This window comes from Cololabis saira, chromosome 4, assembly GCF_033807715.1.
Source record: "Cololabis saira isolate AMF1-May2022 chromosome 4, fColSai1.1, whole genome shotgun sequence".
Classification (NCBI taxonomy): Eukaryota; Metazoa; Chordata; class Actinopteri; order Beloniformes; family Belonidae; genus Cololabis; species Cololabis saira.
This window is the reverse complement of record NC_084590.1, coordinates 38,645,353-38,666,750: the sequence shown is the minus strand read 5'-3', so window position 1 is coordinate 38,666,750 and position 21,398 is coordinate 38,645,353. Positions and strand designations below refer to the sequence as shown.

Genomic DNA, 21,398 nt, shown 5'->3' with positions numbered 1-21,398 from the left:
TAAACATCGTTAACAAACACTTGGCCTAGATTTTTCCAACACTCGCTAAACATAAACCTATGTAGGAGGTTTGTGTTTATTCTGATGAGCTGTACTTTATCAGAAATCTTCAAAGACAAATCTTTTCTCAAACAGTGGGAGGAGTCAGTGATTTTTGTCAAGGTTCCAATTGTGGATGGAACCAAAAAAAAAAGATGATAAGATAGAAATAACACATTTGATTATTTGTCCGTGGGCACAAATATATGCCTGAGATGTGTCTCATCAGAATATGGTGAAGATAGAAATATGTTCTGCCATCTAGTGGCAAATGAGTTGAGTGTTTCACTGAGTCAGCTGAAGTGTTATTAATGTCCTATACTTATTCAATGCTCAATAACAACTTCCTTTGCCAGTACTGTCAAGTTAATGCCATACAGATACTTCAACAACTTCAAAATCTTGGCTCATTTTCCTGGTGTGCTTGCAGATATTACCACCACAAACTGGCTTTCTGTGACAACACAATACTAAAGGGAAGAGTTACAAAGAGAAATGAGGACATGGCGACTTAAGGAGAAAGTTGGATTCTCAGGAGTGGGATTGGATGAGCTACCTGTGGTCAATCTAGAGATCACAGTAGATCACAATGGGATGCTTTAGTGTCTCTAAAGTGTCTCTAATTGAGTGGAGATATGGCTGAAAATGCTGAGAGCTGTCAAAACAAAAGGGTAATAAATAACTGAGATTGGTGTTTACAGTTAAATCCTGTGGTTCCACCGTTTCTGGAAGCTGAATTGAAGAGAACTGGAAAGCATTTAAAGCTTTTAAAAGCCGTAATATATAGTATATGAATACGTGTGTATCTTTTACAGTTATTACTGCTGTTATTGGCAATATTCGAACTCTCGGTTGACTCCTCACATATCAGCCCCGTACAGTCAGAAGTATTGGCTTTCACATCTCTTTTAGCTAGACGTCGTATCCTACTCTCATGGAAATCCCCCAAGTCTCCGTCTATTGCTCTTTGGCTTAGTGATGTTATGTTTTTTCTAAAATCTGAAAAGGTGAGATATTCAGTAAAAGGCAACTCAGCTAAATTGGTTCGTAAATGGCATTCTTTCGTGGATTACTTTAACTCGTTGAAGACTCTACCCACCGACTGATCCCTCCCCCTTACCTTAATTTTCTTTTCATTTCTTTCATTTATTTATTTATTTTGATTATTGTTATTTATGCTGCATTTTATGCTTTATTTATTATTTCCATTTAATGGGATATTAGTGATGGGCATTTGCATTTACCACTGCATTTGTTTTTGTATGCCACATTTGCTCATCCATTACTATCCTCCATTGTTCATTTGTTGCTCATCTGTTTATTTTTTATTTAACTCTACAGAGACTCTGTTCTTAGTTCTGTGTGTTAAAAAGAAAAAAAAAGGGACAATGTATAATGCTTAATTCGTATTTTTGATTATTTGTGTCCATGTTGTCATTGTATGTTGTTTTTTTTCTAAAAAGATCAATAAAAAAAAAAAAAAGAATTACTGCTGTTATTATTTAGCCATTAGAATACCAGCATGGTTTTAAAATAGCTCTGTAATGGGTGTTATTGTATCGCATGAGGATCTGTAAAATGTTAATGTTTTTGCTTGGTAAATGCTGAAAAGTCCAAACATTGCAGCAGAATAATTCAGAATGAGATGCAGAACTATTAAACAAAAGGTGGTTAGGTTCTGAGGATGAAGGATCTTTCTGAAACCCTTTAGGCTGCAGAAGGAAAAGAAAAGGATGCTGTAATTAACTGATTCAATTGTGTTCTTTTCTTGAGGAAATCTATGACTGAAGTAATAGGCAAAATGTTTAGGTCAGTTCTAAGTGGATCATATAATTTGTTCAAATATCAGTCAACAAGGCCTCTGTGTTTGTTAAAGACCTCTGTATCTGCTCCGCAATTATGTCTGTGTCAGCCTTGTGGTTTCACTAAACATCATATGACATAGTTTCAGCATTGTTGAACAACTTCACTCTCTGTTTACTTATCTGCTCCTCATAATGACTTTTAACGTAGATGCATTACTGTTTTTTCTTAGAAAACTATCTGCATTCAAAAGCTCTATATCATCAACCTACATTGAACTTTGAGTTAGAATGATTTCTCTGTGATGTATGCTTGTGATTTAGCCATACAGTGCAAAAAGAGAAGTATGGTTTGATATATTGTTCCCTCATACATTTTGATGCGGTGGCAAAATCTGCATAAATCCCTATTAACACTCCAGTGCAATGTTTTAACTTCTGACAACCTAACATCCATAAAGCAGCACGTGGCTGTGCTTGCCCTTCCTCTAAAAGAGATAAGCTGACTTGAAACTGATTATGTGCACGAGAGGAATCTCTGAAAAACTGATTATTGCCACTAAATTAAAACTAATAAGTAAAGGGAGGGGAGGTAGTGGGGCATGAAGGGTATCCTGATGAAAAGCAAATGAGTTTGATCACATCAGATCCCGTTTTATCTCACTTTAACTATAGTTAAATACATTAAGTACTTTGCAGCACTGAGTAATGGCCCTGGAGTGATAACAGTGTGGTGGTACCTGCAGCAGAGGGTCTCCTCTTATTTTCTGTCTCATTTCTTTTCTACATTATTTCTTAATTCCAAGCAATCTGCCCTACAAAGACAAAACACCTTGGTATAACCAGTGACACGTAAAACGACTCTGCTATAGTTACTTAACCCACTAAATAATAGCCAGGCTTAAATGCACATTATCTCTGAATGCCTGCTGCTTGACCTCAGCCAGTAAAGATCTTTATAAATGTAATAGCAGTAATAGAAACGCTGCAGGTTTCAATCAATAGTGGCCACATACTATGAAGTGAGAAAAATACAATACTTTGTCCTCGGTCATCCACATATTAAATTAGCCAATAATTATCTCAATAAGTTAATGGGACAGTTTAATCTGCTTATTTGAGTATGGCCTGCACTATCCTGCTGTATGTAAAGTGTAGAATATGCATAAGTTTTCCTCACAAAACCCTATCAAACAGATTTTAAGCCTTTCAAGTGAATTATTTTCTTATTTTCAACTCTTTGGAATTGCTCAGCAACACAGTTCATCTCTAAAGGAGGTTAAACTGGGATACAGGATTCTATTCTGTGGAAAAAGCATAAAAAAACAAATAAAAAAACCACAACACAGACAACGTAGTAAGAGTCTTGAGCATTACATTTACTTTTCACAGTCTTATTTTGTTGTGGTTCTGGAGATAGAGTAAGTGGTGCAATTGCAGTGCACATATTGAAGTGTCCTTTGGGAAGACACTGAACCCCACATTGCCTGGTAGACTTATCAGGGAGTGATTATGTGTATGACAGATAAACACGTCATTAATTCAATAGAATAGAGATCTGGGTAGACTAAAACAATGCTGTGTGGATGGATGAACCTGGTGGAAGCTTGTTGTAAGTGGTTCACAGGCTAGAAAACCAAATGCAACCCAAATATAATATCTTTCTCTGATCCCTCTCTTGGTTAAATTTGAATATCAATTATTAATAGATGAATAAATAAAAAAAATGAAATGGGTTTAATCCCCCCTCCTCTCCTACGCACATAAAAGAGCAACAAGTAAAAGAATAGTTTATCCGCATTTAAATATGCTTTTTGTACATTGGTGTTTTCTTTAATTGGAATATACTGTAGATGAAGAAATCAATCTGACAGCACTTACAAACCGACACACACACACACACACACACACACACACACACACACACACACACACACACACACACACACACACACACACACACACACACACACACACACACACACACACACACACACACACACACTGATGATGCCCAGCAGATAAACCACGCGTAAATGGGCGTTGGTGTGAGTTTGCTCCGTTTCTGTGACTTGGACCATCTATTACTCGACGCATCCATTTGGCAGGAGGGAAATAAATAATAGATTAAAAGAAAAAAGAAAGAAAAGAAAAAAGCTGCTGGTCTGTAACATGAGCGACGGGGATGGGCAGTGCCAGGGGACATGATACTCCACCGATGTTTAAAGGACTATTTCAGTGGTAAAAGGAAGATTTACGGAACTGTTCCTCTCAGCCGCGGCGCACCGTCCTGCGAGGAGCGACCATGTAAATAACTACCAGAAAAACAAGACCACGGTAAAGTTTCTGTTTCTTGAGCGCTTCATTAAATAAGCTTAGATGATCAGATGATTTAACTCGAGTTAAAAAAAAGGAAAAGTCATGAGCTGCTGTGAACGGATCTAACGTAGGCTGTTTATCCCTAAGTAAATACTTAAATACAGTTTCAGTCTGACAGTATTTAGTTTGAATGCTTTAGTCGATTTATAAGTTTTCACTGTCACTGCAAAAATGAATGCAAATGTATAGGATGACTATTATAATACATACTAAAATGTTGAATTTACAAATGTTCTTCTTTATACTTTATCTTTCTACTTTTTTTGCATCGACTTTTAGTTTAAGTTTACATTAAACTCTTATGATGAAATTAATCATTATTTCCTATTTTTACTGATTTTTAAGCCAAGCAAATTCGGATACTTAACCTTATGCTTTTATCTGTCACTTAACTTGAGAATGCATGTTTTTAAAGAAGATGCGTGGTAGTTGAATCTCGTTTCACGGAAGAGTAGGCTATTTGCTGCCATGCAGCAGAAAAAATATTTGAGAGGGGAAGATTTTTTTTTTATTGTGCACTTCGAGAAAAAAGTCGAAATGTCGAGAAAAAGTCGAAATTTCGCCCTTTTTCTCAACATTTCAACTTTATTCACGAAAATTTGACTTTTTTCTCGACATTTCGACTTTTTTTCTCACATTTTGACTTTTTTCTCGACATTTCGCCTTTTTTTCTCGAAATTGTACTTCAACATTAATCTCGACATTTCGATTTTTTTCTCGACATTTTGACTTTTTTCTCGACATTTCGAGTTTTTTCTCGACATTTTGACTTGTGCATAATGAAAAAAAAAACCTCCTCTAAAATATTATTTTTATTTTTTCTCCTGCCTGGCCCTAATACTCTAACACTTTCCCTTATTTGTTCTTTCTTTGGACTTTTTATCCAGTTGAGCGCCTGCAGCAGCAATGTCCCAGCTGTATTACAGGAAGTCCGACCACTGCTCCTACAGTGACCGCATCCCGCTGCGGATCGTGCGCGCAGAAGCCGAGCTGTCCGCGCTGGAGAGAGCCTACCTGGGCGCGGTGGAGAGGGGCGACTACGCGAGCGCGAAGCAAGCCCTGGAGGAGGCCGAGATCTACTTCAGGATCAACATCAACTGCATCGACTCCCTGGGGCGCACGGCCCTCCTCATCGGCATAGAAAACGAGAACCTGGAGATCATTGAGCTGCTGCTCAGCTATAACGTGCATGTGGGGGATGCCCTGCTGCACGCCATCCGCAAAGAGGTCGTGGGGGCCGTGGAGCTGCTGCTCAACCACAAGAAGCCACGGGGAGAGAAGCAGGTAAACTAAGCACTATGACACACACAGCTGTGCCTCACGTGACCACTACACTTTAGGATTTGTGATTTGTGTGAGTTTTCACAACAAGGCAATAATGAGCATTTATGTCTTTAATTTACTACAGTGCCACACAAAGAGAAAGCCATTTAAAGGGGACCTATTATGAAAAACACGTTTTTTCTTGCTTTAACATATATAAAGTGGTCTCCCGCCTGACAACTCAGAGAAGGAGGAAAGCAACCAAATTCTGCAGTGTCTGTACAGCCGCCCGGATGATCCGTCCAGTGTGATGTGGGTTCTACAAGCCTTTCAGATTCTGCTCCCTTTTGTTACGTAACCAAAATGCAAACCACGCCCACAACTAAACTCCGTGTCCTAACTGCATGCGAGCGTCCGACTATCGCGTCGCACTGCGTGACATCGGACGCTCTCTGTCCATCTCCCTCCAGCCAGCTGCCACTTTATTGAGGTTTTTGTAGTGAAATGAGGAGGTAACTAACTGGATCAGCCGTTCCTCATCCGTGACTGTTTCCTACAGCGCTTTCAACCGGCTTTCAACGCGAGCAACAGGAAGAGAATAGAAGCAGGGCGTCCGACAAATGTTCAGCTCAAAACGGCGCACCGCGCTGCGTGTTGCTGCGGACAGTTAGGACAGTCCAATAGAAAATAAAGCAATGGAATTGATTTTGTCGCTGACGCTCGCTCACATCGCATGCAGTTAGGACACGGTGTAACTAGCGTGTATCACGTCATTCAGGCAGCCAATCAGCACAGTGCCTCATTATCATAGCCTCCCCGCCCACTCAGAATCCCGCATAGATAATGAGGTTAGAGAATGGGATGATAAAGACATGGTTTAGAGGCTGAATTTCTAATTTATTTAGCAAAAACAATCAAAAGCTTGTTTTTAAGACATTCAAGGCCTGTTCAAAATAGGTATTAGATGCCATAATAGGTGCCCTTTAAGTCAATTCTTTGTCAGTTTTCATTAATGTTTTTCTTCCCTTTAGATTCAAGATTCTTTATTTGTCATCGTTCATAATGTACTTCATAAAAATGAAATTACAGGTTACAGCATTGAAAGGTGCTGGTCCTAATATAAGTGCAAATGGGATACAGATACAAATAAAGGGTTTAAAGAAGGGTGTCTCCCTCTGATTGCTGAAATGTTCAGCAATCTTCTCAACATTTGCAGAGCTATTGTCATTATGAGTCTTTCGGAAACAAGATTTGGAGCAAGAAAAAAAAAAGAAGCTGGCACTTTGGTGAAGACTGATTGCTTACTTAACTTACTTTGCTTACTTTAGTCTAAATGGCTTGATGTTTTCTGTGTAGAGAAGGAAAAGGACAGACTTTGCTCTTCCTCTTGAGGTCAGTTGAACCACAAGCCATTAGTTGTTTGCTTATTGTCAGATGTCAGAGGACAGATTCAATTAGACCCATTCAAACTGTGGGTTTATTTCCTCCAAAGAGTTTAAAAGGAATGTTATGTTGTGAACTATTTGACAAGATTAGTTTCTCTTGTAAACATCTTCTGTTTTGTGTCTTTGTTTGTTTTCCTCCCTGGAAAGGTCCCACAGATTCTACTGGACAAACAGTTTTCCGACTTTACCCCGGACATCACTCCAATCATCCTCGCAGCCCACACTAACAACTATGAGATCATCAAGCTGCTTCTGCAACGAGGTGTCTCCATACCTCAGCCGCACGCTGTGCGTTGCAACTGCGTGGAGTGCATGTCCAGCTCAGACGTGGACAGCCTGCGTCACTCGCGCTCTCGCCTCAACATCTACAAGGCCCTGGCCAGCCCGTCTCTCATCGCCCTCTCCAGTGAAGATCCTTTCCTCACCGCTTTTCAACTCAGCTGGGAGCTGAAGGAGCTCAGCAGGGTGGAGAACGAGTTCAAGTCAGAGTATGAGGAGCTTTCACAAATGTGCAAACAATTTGCAAAGGACCTCTTGGACCAGACCCGAAGCTCTAAAGAGCTGGAAATAATCCTCAACTACCGTGATGACATCAATCCTCTCCTGGATGAGAACGGCAATGATCTGGCCCGTCTGAGGCTGGCTATTAAATATTGCCAGAAAGAGGTAAGTGCCTTGTTTTTGCGAGTGCTGCGGACCATCGCTGTACAGCAATGCAGTTGACATGTTCAAAGGGGCAGTGTAAAAGAAAGAGAGAAGCCTAGAAAACAAGAAGATTACAGTTTCATCGCAAAACCCAACCATCAGAAGTCAAAGCAACTTCAGAAAATACAGAGTTTACCGATTAAACATGGACAAGAGTGAGTGGTTATTACAGTATTTGAGCAGCGTGGAATCGATGATAAGAAAAGAGCCAAGATGAGCTGTAAATGGCCTGAGATGGGCGTAGGCGTCCCTGGGAGTCAATAACAACATGTAATTGCCAGGATGACTCTTAGAAATGCATTACAGTCGAGCTCTTACAGAATCCCATGATGATTGGACAATTAGGAATAATGATGGAGGAAGTAATGGCCATTTCCCTGAAATACTAACTCATGATATTTTAATAAGGGAGGGAGCCCTTTACTGTCTTTAACTTTTGCTTCAGAGTTTGTACAGATTGTTTGCTTTGTGGCATTTCTTGTTAATTAATGCTAATCTTTGAAATATATTGCAATATATTGTGGCAGTGGCACATTAAGATAGAGACAATTACCAGATTTAATTAAAAAATGGAATAAGTAAGTCAAGAAGCACTATGAAAGATAAATATTTGACAGTTAAGCAAATATAATGCGTTAATTCTCTCTGGTTTGAACAAGAAAATACATTATATCACATTAACTACAGAAGGCAACAAAGAGTCTTCCAATCAGCTGCTGCAGATATTATTTCAAGGCGATAATCTGCTTTTTCAAATTACATAATAACATTTGTCTGCATTTTTTCTTTTCACATTTTGAAGTTAATTTGTAGATATTAGATCAAACAGAGTAGAAACCGAGTCAGCAGAATGGACCAGCTTTTCAGCCCACACATCAAGGAGGCGTGGCGCCTCTCACCAAGACTTGAGTGGAAAACAACATTTACAGATTTTAATGCAGACCGTTTGCTTTTTTTTTTACACATATTTTGTGGTTCATGCATAGAATAAGACAAAAAATGACAGTGAAAAGTATTCTTTTCTATCGTCACAGTTTTTCATTTTTCACTATGCAAAGTGTTTGGTTGTTTTTTTAATATTTTTATTATTCATACTCAGTTCTTATTGCATTAATCCAGTTAGGCTGTTAGTGTTGTGGGTATAAGTAAAATAAAGAATTAGAAACCAGACAAGTTGATGAATAGAAAAAGTAGCTGGAAGCCAAAAGGGCTTGAAAAGTCTTTGCTGTTCATTAATAGATGAAAGCTGAAACAAATAATGCCTTGTGGCAACAATTTAGATTTGTCAGTATAGACAGCTAGCTGTGAGTTTGTTTTTTCTCTCTCTCCAAGCCATCAAAACAGAACCACTTTTCTAGGCCTTTCTAAAATGCGTACGTGACAAGCTTGTGATGACCCTGTTTGATGACCCCTGTGCATTTTCTCCACATGACTGACAATATAGATGTGTGATACCATCAGACGGAACAACGCTCCAACTCAGCTCATCTAGAGACATGTGGGGGCTATAAAAACTATCTGATTGATTCATCTTTTCTAATAGGCAAAACTTAAACAAAATATCACTACAACAACTACTGTAAATCCAAAGAAAAGTAGATACCCAGCTTAAAGTTTTTTTTAAATATATAGTTTTTTTTTCTTTTGCCATTGTTTCAGTGTCAACAAATGCTCTATCTCATTAGCCTGTCCAGCTGTGGTATACCCATTCACTTCCCTCTTATGAAATGCTTGTGGTACCTGAGCAGTCGGGCAGGACTGGGCTCACAGGAGCATCCAAGAGCCACTATTCAAACCAAGATGGGTCCAGAATTGCTAATAACACCTTAAATCAACAAGTTTTCAGTACAAAACAGTCATTCACCTACGTTCTTCTTAGAAGCATTCCTAAAGGTGTCTTCATGAAAACTAACCTAACCCATAACTTACAGATAATAATAATAAACATGCATTAAACATGCAATCAGCCGCTTCAGTAGCACCGGTTACAAAATTACATATAAGAAACTCACAATGAGTTAACATATGAAGGTGCAATGACTCTCGGCTACAAAAGTCTGTTAAAAGTTAACAGACACACAGAGAGTGTTTATAGCAAGAGGTTCTTGAGTATTTTAGTTCTCATTACAAAGATAAATGCACTTAAACAACTAAGTAGTGCAAACCATCTAGGCAGTTACAGTATATGTAAAGATGTGGTTAAAAAGTGATTTCAGTCAAAAGTTACTAAAAGGCTATTACTGATTATTGTGTGGTGTTGTCCGATCCATGTCAGATCCATACTCATAAACGCTGTATGTTTGGTGAATGAGAAGGATTGTTGGACCAAAAATGGGAACTTTAAGGGGAAGTTGGAGCCATGCCGCTGATGCAACAGGACACTACTCCCCCGCTCAACAGTCAACTTTATGATTTCATGAATGAAATTCTAATTTAATTGTGAATAGTACAAATACATTTGTGCAATTTCAGTGACAGTCATTAGTAATCTGTGAAATATGCATTCTCTGATTGATTTAACCACTGCAATGAACTGGCGACCTCTCCAGGGTAACCCCTGCCTCTCGCCTGAAAATTAGCTAGGAAAGGCTCCAGCAGACCCCCGTGACCCTGCAAAGGATAAAGCAGGTATAGAAAATGGATGGATGGATGGATGGATGATTGATTTAAAATTATAAGGTAACTTTTGTTTTTTTAAGTGTGGAAACTCTAAGGCAGTGTTTCCCAACCCTGGTCCTCAAGGCCCACTGTCCTGCATGTTTTAGATGCTACCCTGCTTCAGCACACCGTGATACAAGTGGCTGTGTCATCAACAGAATTGTGCAGGCCTTGATGACAAGCTAATTAGGACCATTAATTACAATCAGGTGTGACTATGAAGGGAAACATCTAGAACATGCATGACACTGGGCCTTGAGGACCAGGGTTGGGAAACACTGCTCTAAGGAACCATTAACGTGCCATATGTCATATGCCATACATGTACATTTTGTGAAGGTAATATGATTATTAACTCTGAAATCATTCTATATGTGGTGGCTTTTGTTTGCTGTGGTTGCTGAAGTTTTGAGTTTTGCAAGGTCAGTGAATGTCTCATCAGAGGTAGGAGCAGCTCTCATTCTCCCCCGAGTGCAACAGGGGTATCCACAATTAAGATCATCCTTACTTTCAAATTGTCAAGAGGTTTAGTTTGGTTTAATTGTCACATGTTTATTTAAAATACAAAATGGTTGATTGGTTGATTCAAAAAGTCATCATTTCGTATTGAAAAATATTGGTACTTAGTGAATCTGCTCATTTATTTTTCAATGGTTCGTTAATCCTCCTGTTTTTCAACGTGCTGTTTCTGCTAATGTTTACGCCCTTACTCGCTGATAGTATTTACTGCTTTAAGTTTGCAGCCGAGACACGTCTTAAAATCTTTATGAACTAATAGAATATTTATATAGGCCAGTGCTTCTGCAGCACCAAACACTTTTAATGCGTCATAACACATGATTGAGACATCTTTATTTACTTTGGTACTTTGGCTGGATGGGTGGAGAGGCCACCCATCCATTTTCTACAACCGCTTCATAGTATTAGGGTCACAGGGATATCTGATCCCTGTTATCTTCGAATGAGCTGCAAGTTACTCCCTCGACTGGTCATCAGTCCATCACGATCCTTATAAATAGGTCTCTTTTTCCTAAATGTCATTGTTATCACAATTAATTCCCATATTCTTTTACAATATCTTATTTTGATACCTCGAGTTAGGTTTGAAATGGTGCACAGAAACAATAAGTTATGTTTACATGAGACTCAGCTGGCTGCTGTTTTATTGTGGAAATTCCCACAAACTCCAACAGAAATAGTTTTCTTTCCTCCAAAATTTGCCTAGGACACATTTAAAAAAAAATGTAGAATTATGTATGAAGTAATGGATATTATCCCTTGATTATTCTAAATTGCCCGTAGGTGTGGGTGTGAGTGTGTCTGCTTGTTTGTCTGTATATGTGGCCCTGCGATGGACTGGCGACCTGTCCAGGGTGTAACGTAAAGTAGAGAACAGGGCGACATACATTGACTGTCAAACTAAATACTACATTTTAAACACATTAAAGTTAGAACTTGACTATCATATTTACCTAACCACCATTCAGAGTGCATGTATCACCAACATCTTTAACAAAACTGCCGACCTACCTGGCAGAACATCATAACGTTAGTGATATTCTGCTGCAGTAATTTCCCGTATAAATAGTTAAAAACTGGACAGGGAACCTTCTGATTTTAGCCTTTGTCGTTGCTGTAATTGTGTTTTCATCCATCTGGGAAAAAAAGACTTATCCCCACATTGAACACTTGGGGGCACAGTCTGTCTCTGCCACAACTTTAATTGCTACCAAAGTGCATGAAGAGGGGGGGGTTAAAGTGGTCAGAACCTTGACATTGGCTACCACAAATAATCAATTTAGGATATTCCCCACCTAAGGCCTCATTTAAAAATGCCCCCTTAAAATCCAAGCTTTTTTTTTTTTTAAGTCAAAACTGACCCCTAAAATCTTTCATTTCTCAGCTTTAGGAGAAACTGTAATTATGAAAAAGGTACATTTCTGAGGTAAAACTTGATTTTATTGTAAAGTGCTGACATTATCAATATTCAAAAACAAAATAAAAAAGTTAATGTATCGTAACAACGATTATGCAACACATTTCTTAATGCAGTATTGAAAAAACAAGAGCACACATACTAGTGTATTTGGGCTGAAAGCTTCCTCCAAATTTGATTGGATAGAAACATTACTGTTCATTGAAGGGCTTTTATTGTGAAAGATGTGTATCGTGAAGCAGAAGAGCAGGGTAACTTAGACATTTAATCTTCTGAGCCCAGAAGTTAAATTCACAAGTAACGCTTACATGGCAGCAGTTCACGATAAAACTAATTTGTGTAAGTTCAAATTTCAAAACATATTCAATAATTTGATTAATAAATCATCTTAATAAAAACTGTGTTGCCAGTTAATGCAGTTTTGGATCTCAGATCTTAACTATAAGTACAGACTTTATGTTTTTGGACCTTACGATTGAATAACCTTTAATTATAGTTAACCTTACTGTATATAATATGATAATAGTTTTCTTTCATCTTCCATAAATGTACTTTGCTAAATCCATCCCTTGAAGATGCGACAAAAATCAAGACAGATGTCAGGTTTAGATGTATGACCTCATCACCCACAATTAAACGCTTTTATACTGCAGAACCATTATGAGGATCCATTCGTCCCTAACATCATTAAGTCTCAATTAATGTCCATCAGCATCCATCAAATGTTCCAAACAAATCCTGCAATGCAGAGAAAATGAGGAAGGAAAACGGCTGATAATCACTTTTGAAATGTTTGTCACCTGGAACCCACTGTTCCTGTGGTGCAGGGTTTCTGATCACAGTCACGGATAAATAAAGGTTAAAAGGAAATCCGACTAACTTGGCTTATATTAGTCATTAGATTCACACTGGTATTGGATATTTGTACATGATATCTTAAAGATTAAAGATGTCTGTTTTTTAAATATATTTTTCCAGGAAAATCCTTCCACTTTTAGTCTGTAATTGTTGTTTAAACTGAAATGCAAAACAAGTTATATTGACAACAGACTCCATGGCCTCTTTATGGATAAATATCCCTGGTGTTTTCCCTAAGTTTGGTCCCGACCACACATGTAAGCCTGAGTGATGGCAACAACACTAAGAATTGTGAAATGTACACTGAGATGAAAGAGACCAGATAGGCAGGAAGGCAAAACTGTGAAAAAGCTGCCTTTCAGTGCTAAAAAGAAGTGCTTCAGTCAGCTGAGGGGGGGTCTGGGCTTTGACTAAAGACTTTTTTACGCCACTCGGTGCAAAAACCTTGTGGGATTGTTAAATTCAAGCATAAGTGGTTCATTTGTGATCAAACGTGGTTCAAGTTTGTTATGTATGAACTTTGTAATGGCTTTCAAGGTTTAAATGCCCTAGTTTAGTCTACGAGAACCGTGAAAACGTCCTCTTTTGTGGCACTTTGACTAGAAACCACAAGCAAAAGCAGCATATTGCGACATCAAATGAATATCTTATGTGCTGTCTGGTAAAGTTTTTAAAATTATCGAACTGCAGAACATCAAGCTAAATCAGATGTAAAGTAATACTGAGAACTATTGTTTGAAAAAAAAAAAGTTTTGAAATCAATGCAACAGACTGGCAAGCTGTTGAAGGGAGACTGACAATGAGTGGTCTGAAGCACATATAGGAAGTGCATGATGAATGGACTTTTGAAATAATTTCAATATTTCATGTATTTTATCAAAGTATTTTGGAATGAGAGGGTAATTTTAGCATAATAAAAGCTTATAAAGTCATAAAGTTAGGGTTGCTTTTAAACTTAATGGCCCTCATCCTGATTTGTCCTTTTCCAAGTGGACTTTAAAGTGCAGATTAAAGTTTAACCTAATTGCACATGACATCTTTTGTCTCCCTCTTTTTCTTTCTTTCCACCAGTTTGTCGCTCAGCCCAACTGCCAGCAGCTGTTGGCGTCTCGTTGGTATGATGAATTTCCAGGCTGGAGGAGGCGTCACTGGGTGGGAAAGCTCATCACCTGCGTCTTCATCGGTTTCCTCTTCCCACTGTTATCAATCTTCTACATGATCTGTCCAAAGAGCTGCTATGGCCTCTTCATCCGTAAGCCCTTCATCAAGTTCATCTGTCACACTGCATCCTACCTGACCTTCCTCTTCCTGCTGTTCCTGGCCTCACAGCACATTGACTCTGAAAACCCAGAGTGTCGGGCCCAGGACTGTCCGGGTCCAGAACCCACTACCGTGGAATGGATGATCCTGCCGTGGGTGATCGGTAACAAAACACACGGGCGCTCACAGCCAGTAGTTTCTTCTTTATACACCATATACATGCATATGTAGAGCTATACTTTGTAGTAATGCAGATTTTATAAAGTAAAAACATATGAAAAATAACAGTTCATGTAGTAAGCTAATATCTTCATATTTTCTGTTTTTATGAGGGGAAGCTGTACGTGAACGATGATGTTGCAACAATACATTACCTCTGTTATTTGTTCATCTCTCGAGGCTTTATATGGACTGAGATCAAACAGATGTGGGATAGTGGTTTGGAGGATTACCTGGACGACTGGTGGAACATAATGGACTTCATAATGAACTCCTTGTATCTTGCAACCATCTCTCTGAAGATTGTTGCATATATAAAGGTAATGTAGATCCAGACATCAGGGTTTATATATATATATATATATATATATACAGTATATATATATATATATATATATATATATATATATATATATATATATATATATATATATATATATATATATATATATATATATATATATATATATATATATATATATGTGTGTGTGAGCAATAAATATATTATTAGTTAATGGTGTTTACGCTTATTTAACAGACAGAACACCTTTCTCTTTATTAGACCTCTAATATTTTGAGCTCAGAATAGTAATTACTGCAGTTTTTCCTAATCTATGTTCATCTTTTTTTGTTTTGCAAATCTAAACCTTTAATTGTGGCAAAATACAAGTATTTGCACAGTTTTTTTTTCTTCATCACGCAGTGCTCTTCATGCACAACCGCTAAACTAATACATAAAGCAAATACTAACTACCAGGCAGCACTGCTGCAGGTCACACACATTAATGTGTCCATTCTTGAGGAATACCAGATATCAGCTGGTCAACAGGGCATTGCCCATAAGTGATACTTCTATACATGTTGTGCAGACCGGTTTAGGAAACAGATCTGGGTCTGCAGACAGATCAGTCAAGTACACACACTTTTTTGTTTATGAAGTGTGTCTCAGTCCCAACCGAATATGGAACAAAGATTATGTTTGCGTGAGACATTTCACCAATATACAAATATATATTTTTAAAGTAATAATACCAACACACCTTTGTAGTCCATTTTTATCAAAACTCAAAGTACAGATTTCTCCCCAAATTGAGAAGAAAGACTATAAATATCGTATAGTATATTTAATTGTTATGGTTATCTTAATAAAAAAGGAAAATGTTATTGTGTTTTTTGGGAAGCTTTGCATTTTTAGGGGGGGGGTGTTATATAGTACTACAAAATTTGCAACTTGTCAAGTCTATGTTTTTTGTTAATCTATATTCATTATTCTTATTTCTTACAGTACAGCGGTTGCAAACCCAGAGACAGCTGGGAAATGTGGCACCCAACTTTGGTGGCAGAGGCATTGTTTGCCATCGCCAACATCTTCAGCTCCCTGCGCCTCATCTCTCTCTTCACTGCTAATTCCCACCTGGGACCTTTACAGATTTCACTGGGCCGGATGCTTCTGGATATCCTCAAATTCCTCTTCATTTACTGCCTGGTCCTACTTGCCTTTGCCAACGGCCTTAACCAGCTCTACTTTTATTACGCAACGAGCGGCGAAAGTAACTGCAAGGGTATCCGCTGTACTCAACAAAACAACGCTTTTTCAACGTAGGTCATATTTATTTTTGAGTGAATTGTGAATTGACAAATTTGCACATTTATTCATATGAATTTTGCTTGTTTGCTTTTCAGGTTGTTTGAAACACTGCAGTCATTATTCTGGTCTATATTTGGCCTGATTTCTCTCTATGTGACTAATGTGAAGCCACGGCACGTATTCACAGAGTTTGTGGGTGCTACCATGTTCGGCACTTATAATATCATCTCCTTGGTGGTGCTACTAAACATGCTAATTGCAATGATGAACAACTCCTACCAGCACATTGCTGTGAGTGGTGCGCATAACCCCTTTCTTTCTTTGTATTTATACCACCTAACTAATTTACCAGCATTCCTTTCCAAAAAATATTTTGATTAATTGTTTGTTTGTTCTTTTCTTTTCAGGATCATGCGGATATAGAATGGAAATTTGCACGAACAAAATTATGGATGAGCTATTTTGAAGAAGGGACAACTTTACCACCTCCATTCAATATAATACCCAGCCCCAAATCGGTTTATTACCTGTGTGGATGGATAAAGATGCACTTTTGTAAAAGGCCGGGCAAAAAAACCTTTGAAACCTTTGAGACTTTGGGGGTAAGATGTTTTTCGGAGCTTTCGTTGTGATCTGTCTCGTCATCGCAGCAATCATTTATAAAAATTAGATGAATATTAGATTGCCTGTCCTTCTTAAAACCACATTAGGCTCATTAATGCGTATCACAAGACCATTTTTGTGAAAGGGCAACTGAAGAAAGAAGCTTCACCACACAATTGAAAACAAAACATGTCACTTTTCCTTTATTCACAGATACGAGCAGCAGAAAATGTTCGATCGAGCCACGAGTACCAGGTTTACTGTTCATAAAAAGCTGAAATGTCATGTTTTTCTTTGTTTCATTTACATATCTAAGACTGCAACATTTGCTTCATAAACAATATTTACTGTTTAGGATGTCTTGAAAAGCCTTGTGAAGCGTTACGTGGCTGCAATGATCAGAGATGCCAAGACAGAGGAAGGCTTGACGGAGGAAAATTTCAAGGTAATGTAAGATGAACCATTCACACCTTATTTATCAATGTTTGCTCCTATGTAGATCTGTAATCCTTGTTAATGTTTCATTTTTGGTTTTCAATAATTAATAGGAGTTAAAGCAGGATATCTCCAGCTTCCGCTATGAAGTTCTGGGAATGATGAAGGGCAAACCTCAGTGTGGGCTATCAGGTCCAGTTGCGAGCTCCAGTTTGGCTTACCCTGGAAACTCATTCAAATATTGTCCCCAGGTGTCCACTGATGAGCCTCAGCAAAAGCCAAACATGTTGAAAGTGGTCAACACCTACGTGCAAAGCAAAACTGCCAGCAGCGCCAGCTCTGCTTGCCCTAATAAGTCAACCAATGGTTCCGTTTTTTCAAACGCTGAATCCTTTCCGCGACAGAGGAAACTCTCCTGTCAGAAAACTGATGGGACAAACTCAGAGGAGGACGTGTTAGAGTCTGATGGACAGAACCAAGATGAATGTCAGACTGGCAAAGTAAAGGTGGAGGTGTCACAGACGGTAGACATGGACATCCGGGATACGGAGCTCTCTTGTACCGTTCATTGTAAGACGGTAAAAAATGGGCCAAAAACATATAAAAACGAATCTGTCATCAAGTAATATGTCAACATTTCTACAGAGACATATTGGTTGCACTGTGTTAATTATTCTATGAATCCTGAAGTATTTATTTAACACAAGCTGAGTCTCAATAAATGGAATGGCAGTTAATCTACTTACCGTATTATTTCAAAATGATGTTGCATCCTATCAATTAGCCTATATAATGGAACAATAACATTATTGTATGACCACTTTATTAGGTATATCTGTGCAATTGCTGGAAACACAAATAGGTCATCAGCCATGGCAACGCCTCACTGCATTCAGGCACAGACATGTTCAAGAAGACTTACTGAAGTTCAAACTGGGAGACAGAAGGGGGAGGAAAGGGGATTTAAGAGACCTTGAGCATGGGATTATTGTCGGTGCCAAACAGGCAGTATTTTACACACTCCTGATTGACTGGGATTTTCCCACACAACCATCCCAAGAGCTTACAGAGAAGTCTGAAAAAGAGAAACCATAACAGGGAGCAGCCGTCGCCTGGATGAAAATGCCTTGTTGATGTCAGAGGTCAGAAGAGAATTGGCAGCCTGATTGGGATTGATAAAAAGACAACAGTAGAAGAAGACCGTAGTATCCGAAGACCACACCGGATCCCACTCCTGTCAAATTACAACTGGGACACAATTCACACTGGCTCACCAAAATTGGACAATTGATGATTTAAATATGTTGCTTGTACTGAGGAGTCTCCGTTTCAGATGCAATGTTCAGATGGTACAATCAGAGTTTGGCATAAGCATCATAAAAAGAGGCTATCCTGCCTTGTGTCAACCGCTGAGGCTGCTGGTGGTGTAATGGTGTGGTGGATATCTTCTTGGCACTTTGGACCCATTAGTACCAATTGAGGATTATTTCAAAGCCACAGCCTTCTTGAGTATTGTTGCTGGCCATGTCCAACCCTTTATGACCACAGCGTACCCATCTTCTAATGTCTACTTCCTGCAGGATAATGCACCATGTCATAAAGCTGAAATCATGTCAAACTGGATTTTGGAACATGACAGTGAGCTGGATGTCCTCCAGTGACCTCCACAGTCACCAGATCTCAACATAGCACCTTTGGGATGTGGTGGAACGGGAGGCTCACATCATGGATGTGCAGCTGACAAACCTGCAGAAACTGATGACACTTAAATGTCAGCGTTGACCAAAAATCGCTGAGGAATGTTCTCAACACCTTGTTGAATCTATGCCACGGAGAATGAAGGCGGTTCCGACCCGGTACTAGCACAGGTTACCTAATGAAGTGGCTGGTGAATGTATACAGCTTTACATTGAGGGTGAGGATATAGTACTCACTTGGTGCTCAGGGAATTGTGAAACAGGTTTTAGTCATTTTTTTAAATTGTATTTATTTATTTATTTATTTTACCTTGAGCAATTACTTCCAAAGAGAATCTGACACCTGCTGCCTTTCCTATGCTCCTCCTCAGTGACTTGTCCTCTTCCCGTGATATGCAAAAATAATGTATCTTTAGTCTCTGCCTACAGAAATCTTACTACTCTTATAATAACAATAGTATTTGTGTGTTATACTATAAACACATCCTTTGTATTTATCGACTGAGCTGAACTGATGTCTTATTTGTACCTACTATTTAGTTGTTTAATGAGGGATGCAATACTTAACTAATCAATACAAATTTGCTTTTACTTGTCATTTACCTTTCCAACATGCTCCAGGTGAGAGGGACGTTTTCAATCTTGATTTTGAGAATAGCAGACTTACCACACAATCAGAGGTGGGTTTGTTGTAGGCTTAACTTCAATATCAGTTACTGTATTATGCAGCATCATGGGACTTTTAGAAATATTTCACTACTCTACCACTTACAACATGTACCTACTTAAAGCAGCACAAAAGACCTTCTTTCATGTTAGAATAAGTTGACTTTCATAAGATAAGATAAGATAAGATAAGATAAGATAAGATAATCCTTTATTACTCCCTCAATGGGGAAACTCACATGTTAGCAGCAGTACACTTACATGTAACACACGCATGCAGGGAAGGGGGTAAAAAAGAAAAAATATATATATAATTACAAGATATAGACAGAAGGGATAGTCTTTTGTCTGCAAAAAGCAGCCAAAGTAAGTTTTGCTCCTGTCCTGGTTGCCTATTGCAGCAACTTTGTAACACTGTCACACATGGAGAACGATGACTTTAGCCCACAGAGCTACAACAGACATCGTGTGAGAGGTGATTAAGAGACACAAGAAAGAAATGACGAAATAGAAAATAAGAGTGACACTAAGACCCCCAAGCAAAAGTAATCCTGGACTTAACTTCAGCAATTATAGAGCGACCCAAAGAGCTAAACAAGGACAAAGGTCCCTTTGTGCTGCTTTAAAGTTAAACTTGGAAGTCAAAGTGTCACTTCCAAGGTTTGTGAATGTTACTCAGTATTGTATTGTTGACAAAGGTTTCCCGAATGTATCCTTTGAACATGTATTGATATGAGCATTTGACAGGTCTGAAATCCCTTCAGATTCCTTTAATCATTTAATGATTTATTAATATGGCATATTTCACTGCCTCATTACTAGGCCTAAATTTCCCCTGTTTGAAGTGTTGCAGGCCTGAAATACAGAAATAAATGTGTATTATCAAATGAAATAAAGTTGATGAGAGACTCATACCATCTACGATGAAATAAAAAATGAAGTAAATATAAAACTCCAAAGTGTGTTTTATTTGCATACTGCCCCTGTGGTGTCTGATTTGGGCTTGGACACAACACACTCCTATTTCAAAATAAAGTATTAATTAATAAAGAAAGGCAAGCTTGATGAAGATGAAGACAGACAAGTGCAAGAACTGGCCTTTCTATTCAATGATGTCTCATGTTGTTGTTTTTTTTGTTTGTTTGTTTGAGAAGGGGAACTCAGTATATAGTTTATGGCTGTCCTGCTAACATAGGAGCAAGAATTACATCATTGTGATTCAAGTTCACACGTCCACTGACGGACAAAAATGTTGGAAGTATTGCTCAGTTCTGCTCAACTCCTTGAACTTATTTGCAGAATTAATGCTACCTTTATGAAGGATTTTTATTCTGCCTGGCAGGTAAGAGATAACTAAGCCTTTACTGTGAACTCTGTATGAACTCTCACACTGTTTTCAATTCACTTCACTTAGCGCTAATTCACATCATCGACAATATCAAATAAGCAAATAAATGTTAGAATGTTTAATATAGTCCAATAGACACAAAGTAATTGAGTTCAAATTATATTTCAATTCAGTCCAGTTCATTTGTAATTAAGACAGTTGATGATAGTTTATTAATTAATCCATAAACCACTTAATTCTAGTTCATAAACCAATTTAGTCCAAATTAGCATAAAATTCTAAATTTGTTATAAATCTTGTTCAGAAAAACAGAGTAGCTACTAAACCCAAAGAGAAAAAAACAAGAGTAAGAAATTAATATATAACTTACCCAAAACATATAAATAATAAAATACAGATTTATGCTGCAAGAAAACAATGGTTTTGATGGTGCCGTTGTGATGCACATCATACGGTTACCTCTCGTCTCCTCAAGTCTTCTCTTCTATTGTCTGTCG

At 38.2% G+C, this 21,398-nt stretch overlaps 1 protein-coding gene across 2 annotated transcripts; it reads left to right on the top strand.

Annotated features, from left to right (window-relative positions):
- The first annotated feature begins 3,943 nt into the window (after positions 1–3,943).
- trpc4b (transient receptor potential cation channel, subfamily C, member 4b) lies at positions 3,944–20,471 on the top strand. 2 transcript variants are annotated; one of them, XM_061719707.1, is made up of 11 exons: positions 3,944–4,178; positions 5,108–5,504; positions 7,076–7,594; positions 14,157–14,508; positions 14,745–14,884; positions 15,850–16,163; positions 16,248–16,443; positions 16,560–16,754; positions 16,969–17,010; positions 17,111–17,200; positions 17,442–20,471. In XM_061719707.1, the coding sequence occupies exons 2-11, from the start codon at positions 5,127–5,129 to the stop codon at positions 17,814–17,816; spliced, it is 2,601 nt and encodes an 866-aa protein (XP_061575691.1). In that variant the 5' UTR covers positions 3,944–4,178; positions 5,108–5,126; the 3' UTR covers positions 17,817–20,471. The 2 variants fall into 2 exon arrangements, with proteins under 2 accessions (XP_061575691.1, XP_061575689.1); XM_061719705.1 differs by having other exon boundaries at positions 17,304–20,471.
- The last annotated feature ends 927 nt before the right edge of the window (positions 20,472–21,398 follow it).

Coding starts and splice junctions, on each gene's coding strand:
- trpc4b (XM_061719705.1), top strand. CDS start 5,127: ATGTCCCAGCTGTATTACAGGAAGTCCGACCACTGCTCCTACAGTGAC. Junction 17,011..17,110: donor GATCGAGCCACGAGTACCAG/GTTTACTGTTCA, acceptor TTTACTGTTTAG/GATGTCTTGAAAAGCCTTGT. Junction 17,201..17,303: donor TGACGGAGGAAAATTTCAAG/GTAATGTAAGAT, acceptor AATAATTAATAG/GAGTTAAAGCAGGATATCTC.